The 27825-nt window shown below is 48.4% G+C and overlaps 1 protein-coding gene and 1 long non-coding RNA gene across 10 annotated transcripts in view; one reads left to right on the top strand and one right to left on the bottom strand.

The window, feature by feature from the left end:
• The window catches only part of NBEAL2 (neurobeachin like 2), a 213124-nt gene that overhangs the window by 176584 nt on the left and 8715 nt on the right, over positions 1 to 27825 (top strand). For all 9 annotated transcript variants that reach the window (XM_079996291.1, XM_079996293.1, XM_079996289.1 and 6 more), the window contains 16 exons: positions 2600 to 2733; positions 3638 to 3745; positions 6511 to 6606; positions 7284 to 7408; positions 10529 to 10669; positions 12932 to 13062; positions 14711 to 14820; positions 16461 to 16578; positions 19154 to 19251; positions 20336 to 20455; positions 21623 to 21712; positions 22739 to 22848; positions 23620 to 23792; positions 25109 to 25203; positions 25290 to 25406; positions 26209 to 26370. In XM_079996291.1, the coding sequence (XP_079852417.1) occupies positions 2600 to 2733; positions 3638 to 3745; positions 6511 to 6606; positions 7284 to 7408; positions 10529 to 10669; positions 12932 to 13062; positions 14711 to 14820; positions 16461 to 16578; positions 19154 to 19251; positions 20336 to 20455; positions 21623 to 21712; positions 22739 to 22848; positions 23620 to 23792; positions 25109 to 25203; positions 25290 to 25406; positions 26209 to 26370 (1928 nt within the window). The remainder of the gene's footprint in view (positions 1 to 2599; positions 2734 to 3637; positions 3746 to 6510; positions 6607 to 7283; positions 7409 to 10528; positions 10670 to 12931; positions 13063 to 14710; positions 14821 to 16460; positions 16579 to 19153; positions 19252 to 20335; positions 20456 to 21622; positions 21713 to 22738; positions 22849 to 23619; positions 23793 to 25108; positions 25204 to 25289; positions 25407 to 26208; positions 26371 to 27825) is intronic.
• Positions 18297 to 19227, bottom strand: LOC307199396. The gene is made up of 2 exons (XR_013831967.1): positions 19128 to 19227; positions 18297 to 18585 (listed from the first exon to the last, which is right to left on the bottom strand). It is a non-coding gene; the product is annotated as an uncharacterized lncRNA (long non-coding RNA).

The following is a 27825-nucleotide window of genomic DNA, read 5'->3' as shown; positions in this document are numbered from 1 at the left end:
ATTCAGGATTGGCCCTGCCCATAAGAAATCCAGTTGCAGCAGACTTAACTTAAACTTAAAATAAAGGTAAAGGGGCCCCTGACCATCAGGTCCAGTCGTGGCCGACTCTGGGGTTGCGGCGCTCATCTCGCTTTATTGGCCGAGGGAGCCGGCGTACAGCTTCCGGGTCATGTGGCCAGCAGGACCAAGCCGCTTCTGGCGAACCAGAGCAGCGCACGGAAACGCCGTTTACCTTCCCGCCGGAGTGGTACCTATTTATCTACTTGCACTTTGACGTGCTTTTGAACTGCTAGGTTGGCAGGAGCAGGGACCGAGCAACGGGAGCTCAGCCCGTCGCGGGGATTCAAACCACAGACCTTCTGATCAGCAAGCCCAAGGCTCTGTGGTTTAACCCACAGCGCCACCTGCGTCCCCTAAAACTTACAATAACTTATAAGAAGTCTAAAACATAACACTACGTACAGAACACCACACCAGAAGGAAGAGAGATAGAAAGTGAAAGTGAAAACAAGGCTTCTTCTGGCCCTACAGTGGTACCTCAGGTTACATACGCTTCAGGTTACAGACTCCGCTAACCCAGAAATAGTACTTCGGGTTAAGAACTTTGCTTCAGGATAAGAACAGAAATCGTGCTTCGGTGGCATGGCAGCAGCAGCAGGCCCCATTAGCTCAAGTGGTGCTTCAGGTTAAGAACATTTTCAGGTTCAGAACGGACCTCTGGAATGAATTAAGTACTTAAGCCGAGGTACCGCTGTACTTTTATGACCTTGTCAGAAGAGATAAGAGAACCGCTTTAAGCCAGCTGCTGTGCTCAGCTTCTCTGAATAACCCAAACATCATGAACCTCCTGCTTGTTTCTTTCACACAGAGAAGCTTCCAGAACCCTCTGGAATTAATTAGCATAGGAAAGATCTCTACGCATCAGATCAATACTTCCTGTACTAAGAAGTGCAAACTGAAAGTCACAAGGGCCCAGAGAAATCAGTGGTACTTAGTTTGCAAACAGGTTGTTGAGATAGCACCTGTGGGTCTCTCGCCAGAGGGTGCTGCTGTTGTTTTTTACTTACCGGGTTTTCCCTGCAGAGGAGAAATACAAATTGAGCGGGCTGGGAGAGAGGCATGAATTTTGGTGTCGTCAACCTTGTGTGAGTCGTGCAAAAATGCGGCATGTGTGAGGACACTCTCTCTCTCTCTCTCTCACACACACACACACACACACTGTGGCGATCACACACAGGGCCCCCGGACGTTTGATGGTCTATTGACCCTGTGCCGCCACTGCGATTTTTTTCCGCTGCCACCACCCCGTATCTCACGGGGACACACAGAGTCCAGTCAGTTGTTAACATAAACAAATAATCAAGTTTATTTTTTTTGACATCTTTTTATTCATTTTCTATAACCAAATCACAAAAAAGAAAAACAAAAATAAACAACACACACCAAAGAAAAAAGAAAACATCAACCAATACAAAACACATGAATAAACCAGAAGACAAACATTAATTAACAACAAATAACGGTTGACTTCCCTCCATCTCGGTTTTGGGTTATGTAAATATTAAATCCATTCTGCAGTTTTTCATTTTATATCGTCTACACATCGCAAGGGTCATATTAAACCTACTGTGATTTTTACATCTCTAGAATTTGTTTCCATATATGTTATGAATTTGGTCCAATCGTCAATAAGCTTTGTACCTTTTTGATGTCTGATGTTCTGTGTCATTTTTGCCAAATCCATATATTCAAATAATTTAATTTGCCAATCTTTAACGGTCGGGATATTTGGGGTTTTCCAATTTTGTGCTAACAGAATTAATCAAGTTTATTTTTAAATGCAGGAACAAGCTTATGGTTTCAGTTAGTTTTTCTTGACAGTTTCTTAATCTTAGTTCCTAACAACTTCAAACTGGTTATTCCCAACTATCTGTCTGACTCCACCTAACAATTCCTCTCACTCTCTCTCAATACAACTCTATCAACCCACACCTAAACCTCCCTCTTCCTTCTTCAACTCCCAAACCTCAACCGACTTTCAAAACCTCCCACACTAACTTTTATTCCCCCCTTGCAATCACATCACACCCATTTTAACCCTTTCCTTATGACCTATCCTAGGAGGCAAACGCCACACACACACACACACACCCCAATCCCACAATAAAGGTCCCACTGGAAGCAGCCCAGGTGGGAAGTGGGAAATTCAGGTTCCCATTCCTGAGTAGCCAAAGTTGCAGCTGTCAGGAGCAGGTCAGCAATAAATCACATGGAGTAAGTGAAGTTCACTGTTTCTGTTAGGAGAAACAAGTTGCTCTGTACTGGCAGGTCTTGCCCGCGTGAGACTGAAGGTTGCTGCCTCCCTGCAGCTGCCTAAGTTTCCTACCCTCCAGGGTCCTTGCAAAGCAATCTGAGACTCTGCCAAATTGCCTGCCTGTGCTCCTCCCTCTTCATCCCTCCTCTGGTCCTGGGAGACCACAGGAGGCATGACCAGAATTCCTTGTGGGTTCCCCCGCTGGTTCCTCCCACCATTTCTCTGCATCTCACCAGTCCATGGCAACACACTTGAGAGATTAAGCGCTGTGATCCTCCCCTCCAGGAATCGGCTACGACTTCAAGCGCCCCCTGTCTCAACTCCGGGAACTGCACCTCCGACGCTACAACCTCCGCAGGTCCGCCCTGGAGTTCTTCTTCATCGACCAGGCAAACTACTTCCTCAACTTCAAGAAAAAGGTAACAGCAGATCATTTGATCTCCTAGTGGTAAAGGTAAAGGGACCCCTGACCATTAGGTCCAGTCGTGGCCGACTCTGGGGTTGCGGCGCTCATCTTGCTTTAATGGCCGAGGGAGCCGGGTCATGTGGCCAGCATGACTAAACCGCTTCTGGCAAACTAGAGCAGTGCACAGAAACGCCATTTACCTTCCTGCCAGAGTGGTGCCTATTTATCTACTTGCACTTTGACATGCTTTCGAACTGCTAGGTTGGCAGGAGCAGGGACCGAGCAATGGGAGCTCACCCCATAGCAGGGATTCGAACCGCCAACCTTCTGATCGGCAAGCCCTAGGCTCTGTGGTTTAACCCACAGCGCCACCCGCGTCCTAGTGGAGCACATATTAATTTATTTGCAAATGCACAGCTTCCGAGCACAATTCAAAGTGTTGGTGTTGACCTTTAAAGCCCTAAACGGCCTCGGCCCAGTATTCCTGAAGGAGCGTCTCCACCCCCATCGTTCTGCCCGGATGCTGAGGTCCAGCTCCAAGGGCCTTCTGGTGGTTCACTCATTGCGAGAAGCAAAGCTACAGGGAACCAGGCAGAGGGCCTTCTCGACAGTGGCGCCCGCCCTGTGGAACGCCCTCCCACGAGATGTCAAAGCGATAAACAACTACCTGACATTCAGAAGACATCTTAAGGCAGCCCTGTTCAGGGAATCTTTTAATGTGTGACATTTTAGTGTATTTTTGTTCTTTGTGGAAGCCGCCCAGAGTGGCTGGGGAAACCCCGCCAGATGGGCGGGGTACAAATAATAAATTATTATTATTATTATTCTGTAGACTCAGTGCCCTTCTGGGCAAGTCGGTCGCTGGGTTGGCAGCTGATCATAACGTCCTGCTGGTTTTTCTGCCCTCTCTATCCCAGGTCAGGAACAAGGTTTACTCTTCCATCCTGGGCCTCCGACCACCGAATCAGATCTATTTTGCCAGCCGCTCGCCGCAGGACTTGCTGAAAGCCTCGGGCTTGACTCAGGTGCTTAATTTAACATTGTCTTTTCATCACAAACAGATCTGATATGCACAGACGCTCCTGATCCTTGAGAATGAAGGCAGGTGGTTTGCAAAGTGGGCAGCCTTGCCTCATTTTTAATGTTTGATTTTTTTCCCCTTTATCTGGAAGTGGGGAGAAGGGAATAGTTGTCAGGAGGAGCGAGCCGGCAGTAAGTAAATCAAGTTTATTAGCAAGATTTTCAGACTTGGAGGCGAGAGAGAGAGAGAGAGAATGTTTGATGTTTTATCGTGTTTTTCATATTCTGTTGGGAGCCGCCCAGAGTGGCTGGGGAAACCCTGTCAGTTGGGCATCGTATCAATAAATATATTATTATTATTATTATCCGGGGGGAAGTGGTGGGATTACCGGGGGGGGGGGAGCGTTAAGAAACAGTGGGGCACTGGATGTGTAACTGTCCCTCAGGGTTTTAAAAGCTGGCATTGCCAGTTCGAGTCCACCCGTTTCGTCCAATTAGTTATAGTTTTAATCGGATTTTGAATAAATGTGCAATTAATTGTTACTGTTTTGAATTTTTCTGGGTTACTACCTTCCTCGGTGGGTCGGGCAAACCACTATTCTGAATAATGTTTTTATAGGGTAGAGTAGCGGGGCACTGGGGATGAGTTTATGGCCAGAAAAAGTTTGGCATCATATACGTTGCCATTTTGGAAGAGCGGGAAGTCACTGCTGCTTTTTTGGCCATGTGGAAGCTACCCAGATTCTGTGAATTGGGTAATGTGGAAGTTGGGCTGGCATTTCTGCCCAGTCGTGGAGCCGGTCTGGGGAGCCCTTGGCAAACTTTGAGAATGTTACTGTGAGGTTGCAGCTCAGAAGGTCTTGTGTTCCAATTCCGGTCATCTCCCCCTACGAAACCTGGAGAGCAGCTGCCTGCCAGTGCAGACAGAATATGGCTAGATGAACCCAACTCTCTTCAGCACTTCCTCTGGGCTGAGCGAAAGCTGAATCTGAGCCAGGAGTGAGATATCCTCCAGTTAAAACCGAAGTGAAGAGGCGAGTGCCTTTGACCATGCACAGAGTGCATTTCCTTCACCCCTGAGCATACACAGTGGCATCCTGATCACATTTGCAGATGACACCAAACTGGGAGGGGTGGCTAACACCCCAGAGGACAGGATCACACTTCAAAATGACCTTGACAGATTAGAGAACTGGGCCCAAACAAACAAGATGAATTTTAACAGGGAGAAATGTAAAGTATTGCACTTGGGCAAAAAAAAATTAGAGGCACAAATACAAGATGGGTAATACCTGGCTTGAGAGCAGTACATGTGAAAAGGATCTAAGAGTCTTGGTTGACCACAAACTTGACATGAGCCAACAGTGTGACGCGGCAGCTAAAAAAGCCAATGCAATTCTGGGCTGCATCAATAGGAGTATAGCATCTAGATCAAGGGAAGTAATAGTGCCACTGTATTCTGCTCTGGTCAGACCTCACCTGGAGTACTGTGTCCAGTTCTGGGCACCACAGTTCAAGAAGGACACGGACAAACTGGAACGTGTCCAGAGGAGGGCAACCAAAATGGTCAAAGGCCTGGAAACAATGCCTTATGAGGAACGGCTAAGGGAGCTGGGCATGTTTAGCCTGGAGAAGAGGAGGTTAAGGGGTGATATGATAGCCATGTTCAAATATATAAAAGGATGTCACATAGAGGAGGGAGAAAGGTTGTTTTCTGTTGCTCCAGAGAAGCGGACACGGAGCAATGGCTCCAAACTACAAGAAAGAAGATTCCACCTAAACATTAGGAAGAACTTCCTGACAGTAAGAGCTGTTCGACAGTGGAATTTGCTGCCAAGGAGTGTGGTGGAGTCTCTTTCTTTGGAGGTCTTTAAGCAGAGGCTTGACAACCATATGTCAGGAGTGCTCTGATGGTGTTTCCTGCTTGGCAGGGGTTGGACTCGATGGCCCTTGTGGTCTCTTCCAACTCTATGATTCTATTCTATGATTCTTCCCCCAGAGCTAGGAAACGCGGAGAAATGGCTTTCAGTTCACAGATCACAAAATCGTTCTTTTTAAATGGTGAGATGGAAAGAAGATAAAGTCCCAGACTCCCCACCAGAGAATGGCAGATTAAGTTGATGGATTATGCCAAAATGGCAAAAATGACCGGAAGAATCATAAATCAGGAAGACCAAAATTTTAATAAGGAATTGGGGGGAATTTATCATTTATCTTTGTAAACAGTGAAAATCTTTAGTAGGATTGGAATATCACTTGTAGTTTAATGTCGAATTTTGGATATAATGGAGATTTAAAGATTTGGATTACAGTGGACACTCGGGTTGCGAATGTGATCCGTGCGGGAAGCATGTTCGCAACCCACAGCGGTGCGCCTGCACACGCGCAGGTCACGCTTTGGCGGTTCTGCGCATGTGCAAGCGCCGAAACCCGGAAGTAACCTGTTCTGGTACTTCTGGGTTCAGCGGGGTGCACAACCTTAAATCACACAACCCGAAGCGTCTGTAAACCAAGGTATGACTGTATTATAAAAAATGCAGGAGGAAATGGTTAACAATAGGACCCACAATAGAGAGGAGGGAAGTCCAGAAGATTCTATGGAATCTTGTTTTTATGGTGTATGTCGGATTTGCAATTGTAAAACTTCAATTTGGAAAACCAAACAAATAAATTATTTTTTTTAAAAAAAACAATTATTTACCATTCTGGCCTGTCCATTTTGCCAGATCCTTACCAAATCCACTGTTTTATTTTCACCCTCCTTTTCCAGAAATGGGTTAACCGGGAGATCTCCAACTTCGAATACCTCATGCAGCTCAACACCATCGCAGGCCGCACCTACAACGACCTCTCCCAGTATCCCGTGGTAAGCATCCCAGGGCCAAACTTCTCCCTTGAGCCTCAGGTGTTGCTTAAGACAGTTTCCTCTCCTGCTCCCACCCTCCCTGCAAACGCTGGATGCCGCCATAGCTGTCAAGCGTCCCTTATTTGGCGGGACAGTCCCTTATTCCAGCGCCATGTCCTGCTGCTGTCCCTTATTGATGATGTCCCTTAAATTTCCCGGGTTTCAAAGGAAGCAGCTCCTCTCCCTCCCTCCCTCCCTGCCGGCCAGGGAGGAGGGAGGCTCCAACTGTGTTGCTTGGCTGCGTTGCTCACCCAATAAGGAGTCTGAGAACGACTGGGGAGTGGAGCTTGCATGCCTTGTGCCGATCAAATCGGCCGCGTTGCCTGGGGACTCGCCTTTGCTCAGCGCTTCCCAGCGGAGAGGTGACGGTGGTTTTCCTTGCTGCATCCCCTTTGCCGGGTTGCTGCGCTGTGGGAACCACCGCTTGAGGCTTCGTTTGGCTGCTGGCTGGGCGTTCTGCTTTTGGCTCGGAGGGGCTCAGAAGTTGAACATACCTGTGCTCTGAAAATCCCTTATTTTGGCTGCTGATCCCTTATTTTTGAGGCTGCTGGTCCCTTATTTTCAAATCTGTAAGTTGACAGCTATGGATCCCACAAGCAGGCAAAACCAGAGGCTCTCCTTTCTCTCCTCCCCTCAAGTTCCCGTGGATCCTGCAGGATTATGTCTCGGAGACTCTGGATCTCAACAACCCGGCTGTGTTCCGAGATCTCTCCAAGCCCATTGGGGTCGCCAATGAGAGGCACGCCAAGGATGTCAAAGAGAAGTGAGTACAAATTTTTCTTGGTGGTGTTGCAGCCTTCTGGGGACGGATGCAACTGGGAAGGCAGGAAGCATCTCAGTGGGAGGAAATGCCAGAGACCTCTTTCCCTTGAGACAACATGGGAGTTGTAGTCCAAAGCCACTTGGAGGGCAAGCGACCGCTCTAGGCTTTTGCTTCTCTGCAGTCCGCCTCTCCTCCCGACAGTCTCTTTAGCCTTTCCCTTCCCTAGTAGCGCTACCTTTGCATCAGTTCCTTCCCTCTCCCAGCTCTGCCAACCCTAGCAAATTGCAGGAAGGGCAGAATCACAGCTGGGGGGAAAGAGGGATGGTTTAACTCTTTCCCCCTCGCTATGGTCCATATAAAAAGTGCTTTCATCTCAACATTCAAGATAATAATAATAATACAGTGGTACTTTGGTTCTCAAACTTAATCCGTTCTGGAAGTCCGTTCCAAAACCAAAGCGTTCCAAAACCAAGGCACACTTTCCCATAGAAAGTAGTGCAAAATGGATTAATCCGTTCCAGACATTTAAAAACAACCCCTAAAACAGAAATTTAACATGACTTTTACTATCTTAATGAGACAATTGATCCATAAAATGAAAGCAATAAACAATGTACTGCAGTCACACAATCAATCCATCAGTAGCTGAACGGGGCTCCACACAGTCACAAAAACAAAACAAAAAGAGCCGCAAAAACAAAAACGCAGAATAAATAGCAAAAACAGACTTCAGCGTAACGCTCAAAACAGAGCACTGATGGTAAGGACTTAAGCTGTGGATTTAAGGCTGTGTGGAGATAAACTTTCGATCCAAAGCAATGTTTCAAGATGAAGCTGGAAAGCTAAGAGTTTTGGAGCTAGGCAGTCAGGAAAAAATGCCGTCCGCCATTTTGTGAGGCATTGTGGGAGCTCTTGGGTCTGGGAGGAGAAAGAGAGAAATAGAGTTGTTTACATATCGTGAATCAACTCCTCGGTGGGACTTAAGAGCGACAAATGCCAAAATTTACGATGGAAAAAGTGATGTTATCTACGAAGGAGATATATGGAAACCATCTGGACTTAGTGGAGGAACGGGAAATCCACACAGGATTATTACACTTGCTATCGGCTTAAGGAGACTAACAGAAGAGATCGTAAAGGAAAAAGAGAAATTATACGAACAAGATATGATGTGGCAACACCAAGATAAGACTGGATAGAATTATGAACTTTGTTTGGACTGATTGGGACTGATTTGGACATTAACGCAGTAATAAGAAGATGATCTGAATTCCCCTTTGGATCTTGAAGTATGGGTTCCCCCAACAAAATTTAAAAATTTGGCTTTGTAATTCGGAATTTATATGATGTGATTTAATTTGATGTGATTGGCCAGTTAATAAAAATTATTTTTTTAAAAAAACAACAACAGAGCACGGATGGCACTCAAAACGGAAGTGTGGCGCTCAAAATGGAGCACGTTCGACTTCTGAAAGAAGTTCACAAACTAGAACACTTGCTTCTGGGTTTGTAGTGTTTGGATTCCTAGTTGTTTGAGTACCAAGGCATTTGAAAACCAAGGTACCACTGTAGCAGTAGTAGTAATATCCCACTCACATGGCTGGGTTTCCCCAGCCACTCTGGGCAGCTCCCAACAGAACATTAAAAACACGGTAATGATCAAACATTAAAAACTTCCCTAAACAGGGCTGCCTTAAGATGTCTTTTGAAAGTCAGATAGTTGTTTATTTGCTTGATATCTGATGGGAGGGCGTTCCACAGGGCAGGCACCACCACTGAGAAGGCCCTCTGCCTGGTTCCCTGTAACCTCACTTCTCGCAGGGAGTGAACCGCCAAAAGGCCCTCGGAGCTGGACCTCAGCATCCGGGCAGAACGATGGGGGTGGAGACGCTCCTTCAGGTCTACTGGGCCGAGGCCGTTGAGGGCTTTAAAGGTCAACACCAGCACTTTGAATTCTGCTCGGAAACATACTGGGAGCCAACGTAGGTCTTTCAGGACTGGGGTTATACGGTTTCGGACAGGGGATTAGGAATGGGGAGCTGCCCAGTAGGGAGAATATCTCAAAGCAGAAAAGCAGTGGCCAAGTCATGCTAAATCGCATGCGCCATTTTGGAACCACCATTGGCGAAAATGCTTCTTGGTGTGTTTGTGGCAAGGGAGTTATTGCCTTGCTTTCATTCTGTTTTGCATTTTGTGTTCCCGTGTTTGTACCTTTACGATGTGAACCATCCCATGACGTTTGGATGAAGGGCAGTATACATTTGTTGTTGCTGGTCCTGAATGGGGTAAATGTGCCCTTGAAGGACCAGGTGCGCAGCCTGGGAGTCATTTTGGACTCACAGCTGTCAATGGAGGCGCAGGTCAGTTCTGTGTCCAGGGCAGCTGTCTCCCAGCTCCATCTGGTACGCAGGATGAGATCCTACCTGCCCGCGGACTGTCTCACCAGAGTGGTGCATGCTCTAGTTATCTCCTGCTTGGACTACTGCAATGCGCTCTCTGTGGGGCTACCTTTGAAGGTGACCCAGAAACTACAACTAATCCAGCAGCTAGACTGGTGACTTGGGGCGTCCGCTGAGACCACATAACACCGGTCTTGAAAGACCTACACTGGCTCCCAGTACGTTTCCAAGCAGAATTCAAAGTGTTGGTGCTGACCTTGAAAGCCCTAAACGGCCTCGGCCCAGTAGACCTGAAGGAGCGTCTCCACCCCCATCATTCTGCCCGGACACTGAGGTCCAGTGCCAAGGGCCTTCTGGCGGTTCCCTCACTGCGAGAAACAAAGCTACAGGGAACCAGGCAGAGGGCCTTCTCGGTGGTGGCGCCCGCCCTGTGGAATGCCCTCCCATCAGATGTCAAAGTGATAAGCAACTACCTGACATTCAGAAGACATCTTAAGGCAGCCCTGTTTAGGGAAGTTTCTAATGTGTGACATTTTAGTGTATTTTTGGTCTTTGTGGAAGCTGCCCAGAGTGGCTGGGGAAACCCAGCCAGATGGGCGGGGTACAAATAATAAACTATTATTGTTGTTGTTGTTGTTGTTGTTGTTGTTCTGTCTGCCATCTGGGAGTCACTGCACAGACTTGAGTTCTTCTCTTTCCGGCTTTGCCATTCTGCCCGCAGGTACGAGAGCTTTGAGGATCCCACGGGCATGATTGACAAGTTCCACTACGGCACCCACTACTCCAACGCGGCCGGCGTCATGCACTACCTTATCCGCACTGAGCCTTTCACTACTCTGCATATCCAGTTGCAAAGCGGGAGGTGAGTGAGAGCAAGCCAGCGGTGGAAAAGCAGACTTCTCCCTTTCTGCTCCTCCAGTAAACACACGCAGACATGATGGCCGAGGCCTACCTTATCCTTTGCTCATTTCCCTTCTCGTCATATGGGCACTTAGCGTCATGGAATTCTACTCAATATTGATCCAGAGCAGAACTCCGATGTAGGGTTGTTCTTGTTGTTGTTTAGTCGTGTCCGACTCTTCGTGACCCCCTGGACCAGGCACTCCTGTCTTCCACTGCCTCCCACAGTTTGGTCAAATTCATGCTGGTAGCTTCGAGAACACTGTCCAACCATCTCTGTCATCCCCTTCTCCTTTTCTGGGCAGGTCTTGTCCTACAATCCCTAACAAAAATGCTCCTGGTTTTTTGTTGTTGTTGTTAAGTTGTTTAGTCATGTCCGCCTCTTCATGACCCCCTGGACCAGAGCACGCCAGGCACTCCTGTCTTCCACTGCCTCCCGCAGTTTGCTCAAACTCATATTAGTAGCTTCGAGAACACTGTCCCACCATCTCGTCCTCTGTCGTCCCCTTCTCCTTGTACCCTCCATCTTTCCCAACGTCAGGGTCTTTTCCAGGGAGTCTTCTCTTCTCATGAGGTGGCCAAAGTCTTGGAGCCTCAGCTTTAGGATCTGTCCTTCCAGTGAGCACTCAGGGCTGGTTTCCTTCAGAATGGAGAGGTTTGATCTTCTTGCAGTCCATGGGACTCTCAAGAGTCTCCTCCAGCACCATAATTCAAAAGCATCCATTCTTTGCCGATCAGCCTTCTTTATGGTCCAGCTCTCACTTCCATACATCACTACTGGGAAAACCATAGCTTTTACTATACGGACCTTTGTCGGCAAGGTGATGTCTCTGCTTTTTAAGATGCTGTCTAGGTTTGTCATCGCCTTTCTCCCAAGGAGCAGGCGTCTTTCAATTTTGTGGCTGCTGTCACCATCTGCAGTGATCATGGAGCCCAAGAAAGTAAAATCTCTCACTGCCTCCATTTCTTCCCCTTGACATATGGTTAGCAGAGTAAAAACTTAAACATGTTGCAGGATCCCCCCAAAATAGACCAGAGGCAATTAATACTTCATCCAGCAGTGCTTCAGTGCTACTGAAGGCAAATGAGGATAACGGTCACAAATCTAATACATTTAGGGTTGTCCCAGTCCATAGGAAATCCAGTTGCAGCACATTTAACTTAAACTTACAATAACTTATAATAAGTCTAAACCTTAGCACTAAGCAGACTATGTACAGAAGACCACACCAGAAGGAAAAGAGAGAGTAAGAGAAAGTGTAACCTTGCCTTACTTTTATAGTCAGCATGACCTTGACTGAAAGATAACAGAATCAGTTTAAGGCAGCTGTACAGTGGCACCTAGGGACGCGGGTGGCGCTGTGGGTTAAACCACAGAGCCTAGGACTTGCCGATCTGAAGGCTGGCGGTTCGAATCCCCGCGACGGGGTGAGCTCCCGTTGCTCAGTCCCAGCTCCTGCCAACCTAGCAGTTCGAAAGCACGTCATGGTGCAAGTAGATAAATAGGTACCACTCCGGCGGGGAAGGTAAATGGCGTTTCCATGCGCTGCTCTGGTTCGCCAGAAGCGGCTTAGTCATGCTGGCCACATGACCCGGAAGCTGTACGCGGGCTCCCTTGGCCAATAAAACGAGATGAGCGCCGCAACCCCAGAGTCAATCACGACTGGACCTAATGGTCAGGGGTCCCTTTACCCTTTACCTTTACAGTGGTACCTTGGGTTACAGACGCTTCAGGTTACAGACTCCGCTAACCCAGAAATAGTACCTCAGGTTAAGAACTTTGCTTCAGTATGAGAACAGAAATTGCGCCCTAAAATGCTAAATACTAAAATGGTACCTCAGATTAAGAACAGTTTCAGGTTAAGAACAGATCCCCAGAATGAATTAAGTTCTTAACCCGAAGTACCACTGTACTCAGCTTCTCTGAAGGTATAACCCAAACATCATGAACCTTCTGCTTCTTTCACACAGAGAAGCTTCCAGAGCTCTCTTGAATTAAGTAGAATAGGAAAGATTTCTACACATCAGATCAATAACTTTCTGCACTAGGAAATGCAAACTGACGCTTAGGGCATTACTATGTAGGAACCAGGAATGTGCGTCTCTGCCCATTTTGACAAGGCGGTGGTGGCTGCCGACTTGGGACAGCTTTAGCGGAGAGGATCGGTCAAATTCCAACCCTGCAGCCTTGCGGTTCAATCTCCTCTCGCTCTTATGCCGGCAGGTTTGACTGCTCCGACCGCCAGTTTCACTCCGTCCCCGCCGCCTGGCAAGCCCGCATGGAAAACCCCGTGGACGTGAAGGAGCTGATCCCGGAATTCTTCTACTTTACAGACTTCCTGGAGAACCAAAACAGTAAGCGTTCCTTTCCTGGGCTGGTTCAGATTCCTAGGCCTTCTGGGCTGCTCGTTCTGCTGGCTGACAGGGACCAGGCAGATTCTGCAGAGCAGTTCACTAGCAGGAAATAAGTTGTCATCTTCTTGCGGCCAAGTATTTGGAGAGGGCTTGTATCCAAAGATGGAGTCAGAAGATCCCAAATTCAGTCCCTGTAATAGCCAGGCAGGGCCGGGTCAGGCCTCTCTTATCCTCAATTAAACGTTGGGATCTGGCTGCAAAATGGGTCTTTTCAGAGTTTGCCCAAGGGGAGAGTGAAGGACACTCCTTGCCTCGGAGGTAAGAAGGAACAAGACAGGGTTGCCCTCTATCCCCGCTTTTATTCATTATGGTATTAGAGGTAATTACGAACAAAATAAGAGCAACACCAGAGATTCGAGAGATCAAAGTAGGAACGAAAGAATACAAATTAAAAGCGTACGCAGACGATTTGATGCTATCCCTAGAAGAGCCGCAAAAAAGTGTCAGTAAGGCTCTGGAAATATTAGAAGAATATGGCAAACTATCCGGTTTTAAATTGAATAAATTAAAGACAAAAGTGCTGACTAAAAATCTGGGAAAGGATGAAAGAGAAAAATTAGAGATACAGAATGGAATCAAGGTGGCCAAAAAAATAAAATATCTGGGAATTTGGCTAACTACAAAAAACATAAATTTAATTCAGGACAACTATAAGACGCACCTAGTTTTAGAGGGGGAATGCAAGGAAAAAACAATTCTTTAAAGGGAGCGCTGAGCAGAGCCTGTATGCATCCCAGGCTCTGCTCAGCGCTCCCTTTCACGAGCCATGTGGAGTGTGTGTGCGGCGCTTGCAAACTTTTCCCAGAGGAGGGAGAAGGGCAGCCCTTGGGGAAAAGCCCCCAAGAGCCACACACACGCTTCGCACGGCTCTTTAAAGGGAGCGCGGCTCTTGGGGGCTTTTCTGGGAGGTGGGGAAAGGGACAGAGCGCGCAGGATAGCCGTGCACAACCTCTCCTGGGCAGCAGGAGGAAGGCTCCACCTGCCCAGGGCTAAGCAAGAAGCCAGGACAGCAAGCAGGATCACAGCACAGCTGTCCTGGCTTATAGGATAGCTGCGTGCAGCCTCTCCCCGGCAGCTGGATGAAGGCTCCTGTTCCCCCGGAGAGGCTGCACGCAGCTAAGGCTCCCCCAAGAGCCGCGCTCCCTTTAAAGAGTGCATGGAGAAGGGCCGCCCTTCTCCCTCCTCGGGGAAAAGCCCCCAAGAGCCACACACACACTCCAGGCAGCTCTTTAAAGGGAGTGCTGAGCAGAGCCTCCCGCCTGCAGTCGCTCCATAAGACGCACACACATTTCCCCTTACTTTTAGGAGGGGGAAAGTGCGTCTTATAGAGCGAAAAATACGGTATATCTTCACCCTTAAGTGGGTAAACAGAGATCAAGGGGAGACGTCAGGGACCTCCAGTAAGATGCATAACTTCGTAGTAACAAGTCCCATAGGTTGATCATGCCGAGTGTGAGTTGCTGATCCTCGACTCTGGAAATCGGAAGTGTGGTTTGCAAAAGGGGAGCTAAGGTGGGGTTTTTTGAGGGGGAGGAGAAAGCTGGTTTTGGCTGCCTGCTGCATTCTCCCACATTTTCCCTCCCTGCAGGCTTTGATCTAGGCTCCTTGCAGATGTCGAATGAGAAAGTGGGCGACGTCGTTCTTCCCAGATGGGCCAAATCCCCAGAAGATTTTATCCACAAGCACCGTAAAGCCCTGGTAAGAGGAGCAATGCTCCACATTGCACAGGCAGGCAGGGCAATGGAGAGAGGGGAAGATTTTATTGCTATAAAAAATACTTAAAAGGTAAAGGGACCCCTGACCGTTAGGTCCAGTCGTGGACGACTCTGGGGTTGCGGCACTCATCTCGCTTTACTGGCCGAGGGAGCCGGCGTACAGCTTCTGGGTCACGTGGCCAGCATGACTAAGCCGCTTCTGGCGAACCAGAGCAGCGCATGGAAACGCCTTTTAGCTTCCCACCAGAGTGGTACCTATTTATCTACTTGCACTTTGACGTGCTTTCGAACTGCTAGGTTGGCAGGAGCAGGGACCGAGCAACGGGAGCTCACCCCGTCGCGGGCATTCGAACCGCCGACCTTCTGATCAGCAAGTCCTAGGCTCTGTGGTTTAGACCACAGCGCCACCCACGTCCATTATTATAAATAATAATAATACCCTCCTTTTCCTTTAGTTTCAACTAAGCCCAAATGCTTTAATTGCTGAGGGCAATTGCTGAAAGTCGAGCGCTGTTCTGTATCTTTTCTTTTTCTGAGGCCATTTCATTCTGGCTGTAGTTAGGGAAATAAAGTACGTAACATGCCCTTTTCCAAACAGTGAGCAACACGCTTTTATTAAATTCCTTCTTTTCAGTCTCATACAGAGGACACCTTGGAGTCTTAGCGATGTGCAAATCCATTTTATAATTTAAAAAATATGCTGAAACTGGTTAGAATGACCTGACTTGGGGGGGGCCTGCTTTTTCCCTCGTGAAGCAGGTCTACCTGCATTGGGATTTGCAAAACAAACAAACAAGTAGTAGTAGTAGTAGTGGTAGTAATAAATAATAATAATAATAATAATAATAATAATAATAATAATAATAATAATAATAAAAAATAATAATAAAATTTTATTTATATCCCTTCCTCCCCAGCCGAAGCCGGGCTCAGAGCAGCTAACAACAATAAAAGTAACACAGCATTCTAAAATCAATTCATTTTAAAATCAATTCAAAATCAAATTAATGGCAACCAAAAAAGATGCAGAAAGTTTAAATAAATATAATAATAAATAAATTCTTATTTATACCCCGCCCTTCCTGGTTTAAAAATCGGGCTCAGGGCGGCTAACAGCAAATATAAAACACTGATTAAAATGCGACTTAAAAACAGCATGAAATACAACATAAAATGCAGCATCAATATCAATAAAATTCACAGGTCATTTTGGGGGGGAATTGTTTACTTGCCGTGTCTCTGCATTTCAGTTACAGTGGTACCTTGGTTTTCAAACAGAATGCGTTCCAGGAGTCCGTTTGACTCCCAGGACCGTTCAAAAACCAAAGTGCAGCTTCCGATTGGCTGCAGGAGCGTCCCTCAGCAGCCAATCAGAAGCCACACCGGATGTCTGGCTTCTGGAAATCATTCGAAAACCAGAACGCTCACTTCTGTGTTTCAATCATTCGGGAGCCGATTTGTTCAGGAGTCAAGGTGTTCAGCTTCCAAGGTACGGCGGTATTCGTCTCTGAGCAGATTGCGCGCCGGGAAAAGCGGTGGTGGTCTTTTTTGATGGTTGGATGGTGTGCAAACTGGCCTGTGCGGTGCTTCGATCTCATCATCATCCCCTTGTGTCTGTGGCAGGAGTCGGAGTATGTCTCTGCCCACCTCCATGAGTGGATTGACTTGATCTTTGGGTACAAACAGCAGGGCCCAGCGGCTGTGGAAGCGCTGAACGTCTTCTATTACTGCACGTATGAAGGTAAGGGGGTACCTCATTGCATCCGTTTGATGATCTGCAATTTGATGATCTCCTTCTACAGTGGTGCCCCGCAAGACGAACGCCTCGCAAGACGGAAAACCCGCTAGACGAAAGGGTTTTCCGTTTTGGAGGCGCTTCGCAAAACGAATTTCCCTATGGGCTTGCTTCGCAAGACGAAAATGTCTTGCGGGTTTCCCCCCCTTTCCCCCCCCTTTTCCTAAGCTGCTAAGCCGCTTATCAGCTGATCCGCTGATAAGCCGCTTAACAGCTGATCGCTAAAAGCCGCTAAACTGCTAATAGCGCTAATCCGCTAAGCTGTCAATGGGCTTGCTTCGCAAGACGAAAAAACCGCTATACGAAGAGAATCGCAGAACGGATTAATTTCGTCTTGCGAGGCACCACTGTACTGGTCCACAATGGAAGGTGTCCTTTCATACTGCATCACGGTGTGGGACGCTGGTTTGACATCATCTGATAGGAAGTTCCTACAGAGGGTGGTGAATACAGCACAAGATATTATGGGCTGTCCCGTGAATCCGCTGGATGAAACAACTTAAGAACGTTGCTTCAGGAGAGTGAGGAAAATTCTCAGGGGTGATTCACACCCTGGCCGGCACTTTCTTGATCTCCTGCCCTCGGGCAGAAGATATAGAAGCAGAATTAGTCGCACCAACAGGGTAAAGAACAGCTTCTATCCTGGGCTGTTAGGCTGCTGAAGGAAAAGATAACAACAGGGCAACTGACTTTCGGGTTTGGTGTGTGTGTGTCAGTAAACAAGGGGAATTAAGACTAAGAGAGCTGAGTGGGGGGTGCTTGTGTAATCTCACTGTATACAAGTTGTACAAGTGACAATAAAGTATTTCAATTTTATTTCAATCTGTTGCGTCAGGTTGGGCTAGAAGACCTCAGGGGTCTTTTCTAACTCTGTGATTCTGTGTGTACATATCGGGGTAGTACCTCTGGTGGGAGACACGTTGTGCTCCTTCAAGGGTAGTCTGTTTCACCTGGGGCTCCTAGACGCTGTCTGCATGCAACAGCGGCCCAGGAAACGACTTCAACAGGCCGGCTAAACCAGGTGAGGGGAGCAGATGGGGCTCAAACCCTCAGTAAGTTGGGAATTCTCCCTAAATGCAAAAACAGGCAGTGGCAGATGGAGTTGATGAGACCAAGCGTGGGTGCAATAGTCAATGCTCTCTATGTGGGGCTACCTTTGAAGGTGACCCGGAAACTACAACTAATCCAGAATGCGGCAGCTAGACTGGTGACTGGAAACGGCCGCTGGGACCACATAACACCGGTCCTGAAAGACCTACACTGGCTCCCAGTACGTTTCCGAGCACAATTCAAAGTGTTGGTGCTGACCTTTAGAGCCCTAAATGGCCCAGTATACCTGAAGGAGCGTCTCCACCCCCATCGTACTGCCCAGACACTGAGGTCCAGCTCCGAGGGCCTTCTGGCGGTTCCCTCCCTGCAAGAAGTGAGGTTACAGGGAACCAGGCAGAGGGCCTTCTTGGTAGTGGCACCCGCTCTGTGGAACGCCGTTCCATCAGATGTCAAGGAAATAAACAACCACCTGACTTTTAGAAGACATCTGAAGTCAGCCTTGTTTAGGGAAGTTTTTAATGTTTGAAATTGTCTTTTCTTTTTAGTGTTCTGTTGGGAGCCGCCCAGAGTGGCTGGGGAAACCCAGCCAGGTGGGCAGGGTATAGATAATAAAAATTATTATTATTATTATTATTATTATTATTATTATTATTATTTTATTTATTAAAGAAGGCAGTTTTTGCATGGGTAGGCAGAGGGAAGTAAGGGGCAGATGGGCTGGGAAGGGAGCCCATCCAGGAGAAGAAAAACTCTGACCCTAAACCTTCTGCTTTGTGGGATATCTTCGGGGGAAGGAAACGGTCAGAATCCAACCCTACTCCAATCCAGAGTGGAGTCCCTAACTGCTGCATCTTGTGGGCCACAGTTCCCCCAGTCCAGATTTACACCGCACTTCGTATGTCCCTCATGAGATTTCACCCCTCCCATATCCAAGAATCTCCTGACGAGTCTGCTGATTCTCCAGAGAGGAGGAACAGTGTTTTGCTTTCTACTTATTCAGCTCCAGCACCAAGTCAGTCAGTCAGTCAGTCAGTCAGTGTGTCAGAGAGAGAGAGAGACTGAGTGTTAGAGATCGTGTGTAGAGATAAGGTTGCTGCTAAGAGCAGCTGCAGACACTCAGTGCAGCATTTATTTATGCTTAGACCTATTTAGCTCTGTATATAGTTTTGTATTATAGTTGTAGTTATAGAATAAAAGAAGATATTCTACAGAGCTGCTCTCCGAGTCGTTTATACACTGCTAGACTCTGCCATACTCTGCTGTGCGACGACTGTATTGTGGAAGTGAATCCGGTGCTCACAACTCTAAGCTGTGAGTCCACAGCACTTTGACCTGTTCCTGTGAAGAAGGTGGTCTCTGGAAGTGCTACCCAGCTCACCTAGCCCAGTCAGGGTTGAAGTGCATGAGTCCAGTTGGTGACACTGGCTCAAGGGCAATGCTGACACCTCATGCCACCCGAAATCTATTTCAGGGGCGGTTGACCTGGATGCCATCGCCGACGAGACCCAAAGGAAGGCCCTGGAGGGCATCATCAGTAACTTCGGGCAGACCCCCTGCCAGCTGCTGAAGGTAGGAGGAGCCGTCAAGGTGTCTTGCAGATTTTTACCCAGAAGGCAACGGGGGAGGGGGGCGACACACACCTGACCTGTAGGCAGGCGGCCATTTTGCAAGGCCCAGGTGGAAGATGGCAGAAGGCGGGCAATGCCCTGGATTGCATTTCTCTACTTCTCTCAGGCCCATGTTGAAAATAGGGTCTATTTTTAAATTCCATATACGGCTTACAGCTTCTGTTTCAGATTTATTTCATTGCGTGTATATCCCACATTTTTAAGTAGCTCAAGGCGGCGTACACAGTTGTCCCCCCCTCCCCATTTTCCCCCCACAACAACCCTGCAAAGTAGGTTAGGCTGAGAAGCCGTGACGGGCCCAAGGTCACCCAGTGCGCTTTGTGGCTGAGGGAGAATTCGAACCCAGCTCTCTCCCAGGTCGTAGCCTGACACTGACAACAGTGCCGTACCCAATTTGCAACAGCAGAATGGGGGGGGGGGAGTGTTGGTGGTTTAATGCGCCATTGGCGCCTTTTAATAATAATATACAGTGATACCTCAGGTTAAGAACTTAATTCGTTCTTGAGGTCCGTTCTTAAGCTGAAACTGTTCTTATCCTGAGGTACCACATTAGCTAATGGGGCCTCCCGCTGCCGCTGCACCACAGCGCATTAGGTCCAGTTGTGGCCGACTCTGGGGTTGCGGCGCTCATCTCGCTTTATTGGCCAAGGGAGCTGGCGTACAGCTTCCAAGTCATGTGGCCACCAGGACTAAGACAGCAGCGCACCAAAATGCCGTTTACCTTCCCGCCGGAGTGGTACCTATTTATCTACTTGCACTGGCATGCTTTCAAACTGCTAGGTTGGCAGGAGCAGGGACCGAGCAACGGGAGCTCACCCCGTCGCGGGGATTCGAACCGCTGACCTTCTGATCGGCAAGTCCTAGGCTCTGTGGTTTAACCCACAGCGCCACCTGCGTCCCGTGTGGATTGTACAAGACAGCAAATAGGCGGAGGCCATAAGAAACCGAGGTTTGACACACAAAGTTAAATAGGGTGCAACATGCCACTATCCCATTTGAAATATCCTGCTCCCTCCCTCCTCTAGGAGCCCCATCCAGCCCGGCTCTCTGCCGAAAACGCAGCGTCCAAGAGACTCTCTCGCCTGGACACCATACCCCCCAATGTCTTTGAGAACCTCAGCGAGCTCAAGTCCTTCTTTGCTGAAGTAAGTATTTCCTCCAGGGTGTGGTTTTGTGTGTCCGCGTGTAAAATACAGTGGTGCCCCGCAAGACAAATGCCTCACAAGACGAAAAACTCGCTAGACGAAAGGGTTTTCCGTTTTTTGAGGTGCTTCGCAAGATGGATTTCCCTATGGGCTTTTTCTTAAAACCGTTAATACCCGGGGAATCCGCGCTCCGCAAGACGAATCAACTCGCGGAACGAATTACTGTCATACGTCATGTCACATCCGCTTCACGTTACGTTCTTTAAGGTTACGTCCCGCGGCGACCCGGAAGTACCGAAAAGGATTACTTCCGGGTTTCGCTGCTCGTGCATGTGCAGATGCGCAAAATGATGTCACGTGCATGCGCAGATGCGGTGAATCGCAACCTGTGCGTGCACAGACACACCGCTGAGGGTTGCGTTCTTTTCATGTTGTGAACGGGCCTTTGGAACGGATCCCGTTCACAAGCAGAGGTACCACTGGCACGCGCAAACACACCGCAGTTCAAGAAGGGCATTGACAAGTTGGAACACGCACAAAGGGAGGGCAGCCGATAGGATCAAGGGTCTGGAAACCAAGCCTGATGAGGAATGGCTGAAGGAGCTGGGGATGTTTAGCCCGGGGAAGAAGAGAAGACTTGAGAGGTGATATGAGAGCCATCTTTAAATATCTGAAGGGTTGCCCTGTGGCAGACGGAAGAAGCCTGTTTTCTCCTGTTCCTGGAGGGTGGGACTCGAACCAACGACTTCCAAGTTACAAGAACGGAGAGTCCATCTCAACATCAGGAAGAACTTTCTGGTGGCAAGAGCTTTTCAGGAGGGGAACAGACCCCCACGAGAAGTGGTGGACTCTCCTTCCTCCGAGGTTTTTAAGCAGAGGTTGGGTGGCTGTGGATGCTTTAGTTTGAGATTCCTGTGTTGAAAGGGGGTTGGACTACATGACCGTTGAGTGCCCCTCAGTTGTGTGATACATATGAAAGGGCATTGCCACCTGCCTATCTCCTGCGACTCCCTTCCCCTTTCTTTCCCAGAGCAAGGCTGGAGGTGGGTGTGTTCCTTTTCTGTAGCTGGTGGTGGGGAATTATCACAAAGGCGGGAACCATAACATGGCACAGATTTTGCCGAAACCAAGCGGCAAAACGCAGTGACTCGTCTCGTTCTTTTTCAGAGCATCAGCGATGGGATCCCCCTGGTCCAGGCCGTGGTCCCCAAAAACCAAGCCCACTCCTTCATGACTCAGGGATATCCCGATATGCTGGTAGGTTCAAACTAATAATAATAATAATAATAATAATTTATTATTTATACCCCACCCATGTGGCTGAGGAGATTTCACCCCTCCCATATCCAAGAATCTCCTGAGGTCTCTGCTGATTCTACAGAGAGGAGGAGCAATGTTCTGCTCTCTACTTAATTAGTCAAGTGAGTGAATCAGTCTGTGTGTGAGAGAGTCAGTCAGTCTGTCGGAGAGAGAGTGCTAGAGATCGTGTTTAGAGATAAGGTTGCTGCTAAGAGCAGCTCCAGGCACTCAGAGTATAGCATTGATGTATGCTCAGAATATTTAGCTCTGTATATAGTTTTGTATCATAGTTGTAGTTATAGAATAAAAGGAAGATATTTTACAGAGCTGCTCTCCGAGTGGTTTATACTCTGCAAGACTCTGCAAAACGCTGCTGCGCAATGACTGTATTATTGAGACAGTGAATCCGGTGCTCTCAGCTCCAAGCTGTGAGTCCACAGCACTGTGACCTGTTCCTGTGAGAAAGGTGGTCTCTGGCAGTGCTACCCAGCTCGCCTAGCCCAGTCGGGGCTGTAGTGCATGAGTCCAGTTGGTACACTGGCTCAAGGGCGATGCTGACAGTGGCTGGGTTTCCCCAGCCACTCTGGGCGGCATCCAACCAAATATTAAAAACAATACAGTGTCAGACATTAAAAACTTCCCTAAACAGTTGTCTTTTAAAAGTAAAATAGTTTTATTGCCTCGACATCTGCTGGGAGGGCGTTCCACAGGGCGGGGGCCACCACCGAGAAGGCCCTCTGATCAGAAAACTGATGCTTTTCTCCCAAGGCCTCCTTGCAGGGGGGTTGGAGTAGATGACATTTTGGGGTCCCCTTCCAATTCTGCAACAATTCTATGGCTCTTTGGGTGGGCATCCCCTTGTCCCAGGAAGGATGCCGTGATTCCTGTATGCCCTCTTTCTTCCCCACCTCCCCTTCATCGCTGTGAGCTGCCTTCCTGCCTCTCTTATTGACTAATCTGCCCCCCCCCAACAACTTCTTCTAGGTCACTGTAAGTGCCAACGGGCTACTGGGCACGCACGGCTGGTTGCCCTACGACAAGAACATCTCCAACTATTTCAGCTTCACCAAAGACCCCACCGTCTCCAACGCAAAGTGAGTCTGGGCTTCGCTCCCAACTTGTCGTGAATTCTCCGCGGCGCTTTAGCAGAAATGCTCAGAGTTCCAGGTTCTTCGGCGCAATATATTTATTCTGAGCCATATATACAAATGGGGGGACGCAGGTGGTGCTGTGGGTTAAACCACAGAGCCTAGGACTTGCCGATCAGAAGGTCGGTGGTTCGAATCCCCGCGACGGGGTGAGCGCCCGTTGCTCGGTCCCTGCTCCTGCCAACCTAGCAGTTTGAAAGCACAGAAGTGCAAGTAGATAAATAGGTACTGCTCTGGCAGGAAGGTAAACAGCGTTTCTGTGCGCTGCTATGGTTCGCCAGAAGCGGCTTAGGCATGCTGGCCACATGACCCAGAAGCTGTATGCCGGCTCCCTCGGCCAATAAAGCGAGATGAGCGCTGCAACTCTAGAGTCGTCCACGACTGGACCTAATGGTCAGGGGTCCCTTTACCCTTAGGGCACTGCAGCAGGGGACGCGGGTGGCGCTGTGGGTTAAACCACAGAGCCTAGGACTTGCCAATCAGAAGGTCGGTGGTTCAAATCCCCGCGACGGGGTGAGCTCCCGTTGCTCGATCAACCTAGCAGTTCGAAAGCAAGTCAAAGTGCAAGTAGATAAATAGGTACTGCTCCGGTTAAACAGCCTTTCCGTGCGCTGCTCTGGTTCGCCAGAAGCGGCTTAGTCATGCTGGCCACATGACTCGGAAGCTTCGCTGCTTGGCAGAGTACATCTGTTTCTCTTTCTCCCTCCCTCCTGCTAGGACCCAGCGCTTCCTGTATGGGCCTGTTGCTCCAGGGGTGGAGGTGTCCTCCAAGACGCTGACGGTCTCTCATGATGGGAAGCTTCTCTTCAGCGGAGGCCACTGGGACAACAGCTTGCGGGTGACGTCCCTCAGCCGAGGGAAGGTTGTGGGACACATCAACAGGCACATAGGTAGGAGGCCACGACTCGCGGGAAGAGGGGCTCCCTTCTGAAAATCGCGAGGAATCAAAAAACAGCATGCTGAACGTCTAAATGCCAGCGTATTATTTTCCACCCTCGAGTGCAGGCTCTGGCACCCTGAGAATTGCTGCTTCCCTTTCGTTCTGTCTTCAATCTTAAAAGGGCATGTTTCTAGTCGTCATGGCTACAGACAGAAGAGAATGGAAACATCCAAGTGCTGTTTCCTTCCTTTTCTGTGAACCTTCTTGTCCGCGATTTGAAAACCTAAATAATTTTGAAAGCATGCCTGAGGGACTTCAAGCTTAACTAACCACAGAAAAGCTAGCATATGTGTACTAATTCTAGTAAATGCATGCTAACGGAGAAGGGAAGGAGGATTTTCAGACGAGCCGTTCTCATAATTCCAATAGTATTATTGTTCTGTTACCTCTTCCTAAAGTTTCTTTCCCGTTTTGTTCACTGAAAGTTTGAAGAATATCATCCTAGTGAGCAGTAGCTAAACTGGTGGTTCTTCTTTGTTTCCTGTCGTTAAAGTTATCTTACTATTGCGTCCCTGACACATCCTTTTCTGCCTGCGGGGAGTTGTCCTTGAATGCTCCTCCATTTGTACATATGTACCGTATTTTCCGGCATATAAGACGACTGGGTGTATAAGACTTTTCCAGTTAAAATAATAGTGTTTGGGATATACTCGCCGTATAAGACCACCCCTCTTCCAACGCACACCAAATAAAAATTTAAAAAACCAGTCTCTAGTCCGGCTCGGAAATCTGCTTCACTTCCCAGTGGCCGGGGGTGTGTGTGGCCGGGTCCGTTTAAACAGAGGAGCGAGCTAGAGAGCTTCCTCTTGGGCTCGCTTCCTCAATTGCTAGGACATCACTGAACTTCGCTCGGTTATTGCTTTTGTCGGACCTGCTGAAGCATTTAGGGGGGGGGTTTACTGCTTTTGTTGAACCGCTCTCGTGGAATTTGCTAGTGGTCTACTACCGGGAGAAGTTAGGGTCGTTCTGTTGCTGGTGATTTGGGGGGGGGCGCTTCTGGGGCCAATTTTCAAGCGTATTTGGTGTCCTCTGATTTAATTTGCTGTCGTTTTGTCCTTTGGTGGGGAGTTGCTGCAGGAGCTGCTGCTGTAGCCGGCGTATAAGACGACCCCCGACTTTTGAGAAGATTTTCCTGGGTTAAAAAGTAGTCTTATACGCCAGAAAATACAGTATATATGTTTATCCCCTGCGTGCAGATAAGGTAACTAACTGGGGACCGTTATCCACATGTTTCTGTTTTGGTGATCCCCTCTCCTCTCCCTGCAGATGTCGTCACTTGCCTGGCCTTAGATCTGTGCGGAATCTACCTCATATCCGGGTCACGGGATACCACCTGCATGGTTTGGCAGGTCCTGCAGCAGGTAAGAGGACGATTGGACTGGATGACCCTCCCAACTCTATGGTTCTGAGAGATTCGATTCACGGCCTCTTTTCTTCTCTGCCCCAGGGTGGCTTCTCCTGTGGCCTGGCACCCAAGCCCGTCCAGGTCCTCTACGGGCACGACGACGAAGTCACGTGCGTCGCCATCAGCACCGAGTTGGACATGGCTGTCTCGGGGTCAAAGGTGAGCCGTCTGCATGTGCCTTCCGGGCTGGACGCGACTTTTCTGGATCTCCTGTGGGAGCACCGCTTAGCAGGGACCTCATTCTTGTCCGCGGCCTCCTTCTGGTACACACGCAGTTGAACCCAGAAGATTCTGATGACAAGAGGCAGAAGGGTGTCTGTGAGCCTCACAAAGGCTTGGACCAAATCTATGCTTCCAGGTGCCATAAGAAAGTGGCAGAGATAGCGCAGGATAGTGCGCACCCTGGAAATTATCTCTTTCAGCTTCTGCCTTCTGGAAGAAGGTACAGGGTTATAAAGACTAAGACTAGCCGCCTGAGAAACAGTTTCTACCCAAAGGCAATTCTGGTTTTAAACGCAGTATAAGGAGTCTCTATAGGGGTATACTGTATTTTAAAATGGGGTTTCAGAGTTTTTAGGGGTTTTTGAATGGCTTATGTGGATTTTTCATTGTTCCGTATGGGACAGTGACAATAAAGATATAGCGTCGGATAGTTGGCCTAGGTGAAGATTTGACGTTTTCATCCCCCCAAAGTTTTTGATTTGAGTTTCTACTGAAATGAGGCTGCGTTTTAATGTTGCACTTTAATCTAGTTTTTAAGTTGTATTTTAATCAATTGTTTTTATACCTGGTGTTAGCCGCCCTGAGCCCGGTCTTGGCTGCGGAGGGCGGGGATAAATAAAAATTATTGTTGTTGTTGTTGTTGTTGTTATTATTATTATTATTATGCACTCTCTTTCTCTCTCCCCGCGTTCCCTTCCTTGGCATCCTTCTCATCGCGGAAAACTTTCTCTTCTTCCAGGACGGCACCGTCATTGTGCACACCGTCCGCCGAGGCCAGTTCATGCAGTCGTTCCGGCCTCCTTGCGAGAGCTCCCTGCCAGTGGCCGTCTCCAACCTCACCATGGGGCACGAGGGGCAGGTTGTGGTGCAGACGACTGTGGAAGGGAGAGCCTCTCTGAAGGTGGGCTGCGGGGGGCCTTACTTGGGGGGGGGGCGAAGCAGGCGGGTCACCTTGGTGGATGAGAGAGAGACAAGTCCCGAGCGATTCTTAAATGGGTCTCTTTCTGCAGCGCAGGGACCTTTGTAAAAACAAACTGGGGGCTTGTAGAATCAGGACGGAAGGAGCCTATGGAGCCAAAAGCTCATTCAGTGTCGGTTTTTATTGTAGCGTTCCCAAAGCAAGGAAGGATTAGACTTGCTTGAATTATTATATTTTATTTGATTAATAAAATGTACACAAGGCTTGACCAGCAAGACTCTGGGAGGAGTGCGTATAATAATAATAATTCACCCGTATAATAATTCACCCGTCCACCCCTTGGCCCAGGTCGTTTTACAGTGGTACCTCGAGTTAAGTACTTAATTCGTTCCGGAGGTCCGTACTTAACCTGAAACTGTTCTTAACCTGAAGCACCACTTTAGCTAATGGGGCCTCCCGCTGCCGCCGTGCCGCCGTGCCGCCAGAGCACAATTTCTGTTCTCATCCTGAAGCAAAGTTCTTAACCTGAAGCACTATTTCTGGGTTAGCGGAATCTGTAACCTGAAGCGTATGTGACCCGAGGTACCACTGTATTCACAAAAGAACTTTTTACACAGTGTTCGTAAGAACCAATCAGATTTCCTCTGAGCATTTCAAAAAACCCCAAGTGGGGACAAAGTCAGATCAGAAGTAATCCTGTTAACTACAAAGACTACTTTGAGCATGCATACATATCTGAGAGTAAATAAAACAGGACTAGAGGAATGCATTCAACAAAACCCCGGAGATCATAAACAGGCAGGAAAGTAAGGATGGATGGCAAGGAAAGAGTATTTACCATCTCCTTGTGAACTCTCTTCCTGGCCCTTAAAGGTCAAGGGACCCCTGACCATTAGGTCCAGTCATGACCGACTCTGGGGTTGCAGCGCTCATCTCAATTTATTAGCCGAGGGAGCCAGCGTACAGCTGGTCATGTGGCCAGCATGACTAAGCCACTTCTGGCGAACCAGAGCAGTGCACGGAAACGCCGTTTACCTTCCCGCCGGAGTGGTACCTATTTATCTACTTGCACTTTGACGTGCTTTCGAACTGCTAGGTTGGCAGGAGCAGGGACCGAGCAATGGGAGCTCACCCCGTCGCGGGGATTCGAACCGCCGACCTTCTGATCGGCAAGTCCTAGGCTCTGTGGTTTAACCCACAGTGCCACCCACGTCCTGGCCCTTAAGATCTACCTAAAGATTAACTACATCAAAGTTACATACTATCTTTATGACCCAGGATGCCTGATGAACAACTGGCCTGTGTATTTAGAATACTTATACGTGCCTGTCAGGTGTAGAGAAAGCAAATGGCAGAGATGGAGAGGCTTGTGGGATTCGGTCAGAAATTATTGTCAATGAATTAAACCCAGTCAACGCAAAGCTTTCATCGCTGACA

Source organism: Podarcis cretensis (assembly GCF_951804945.1).
Source record: "Podarcis cretensis genome assembly, chromosome: 12".
NCBI classification, from domain to species: Eukaryota; Metazoa; Chordata; class Lepidosauria; order Squamata; family Lacertidae; genus Podarcis; species Podarcis cretensis.
This window is presented reverse-complemented; position numbering and strand designations above follow the sequence as displayed.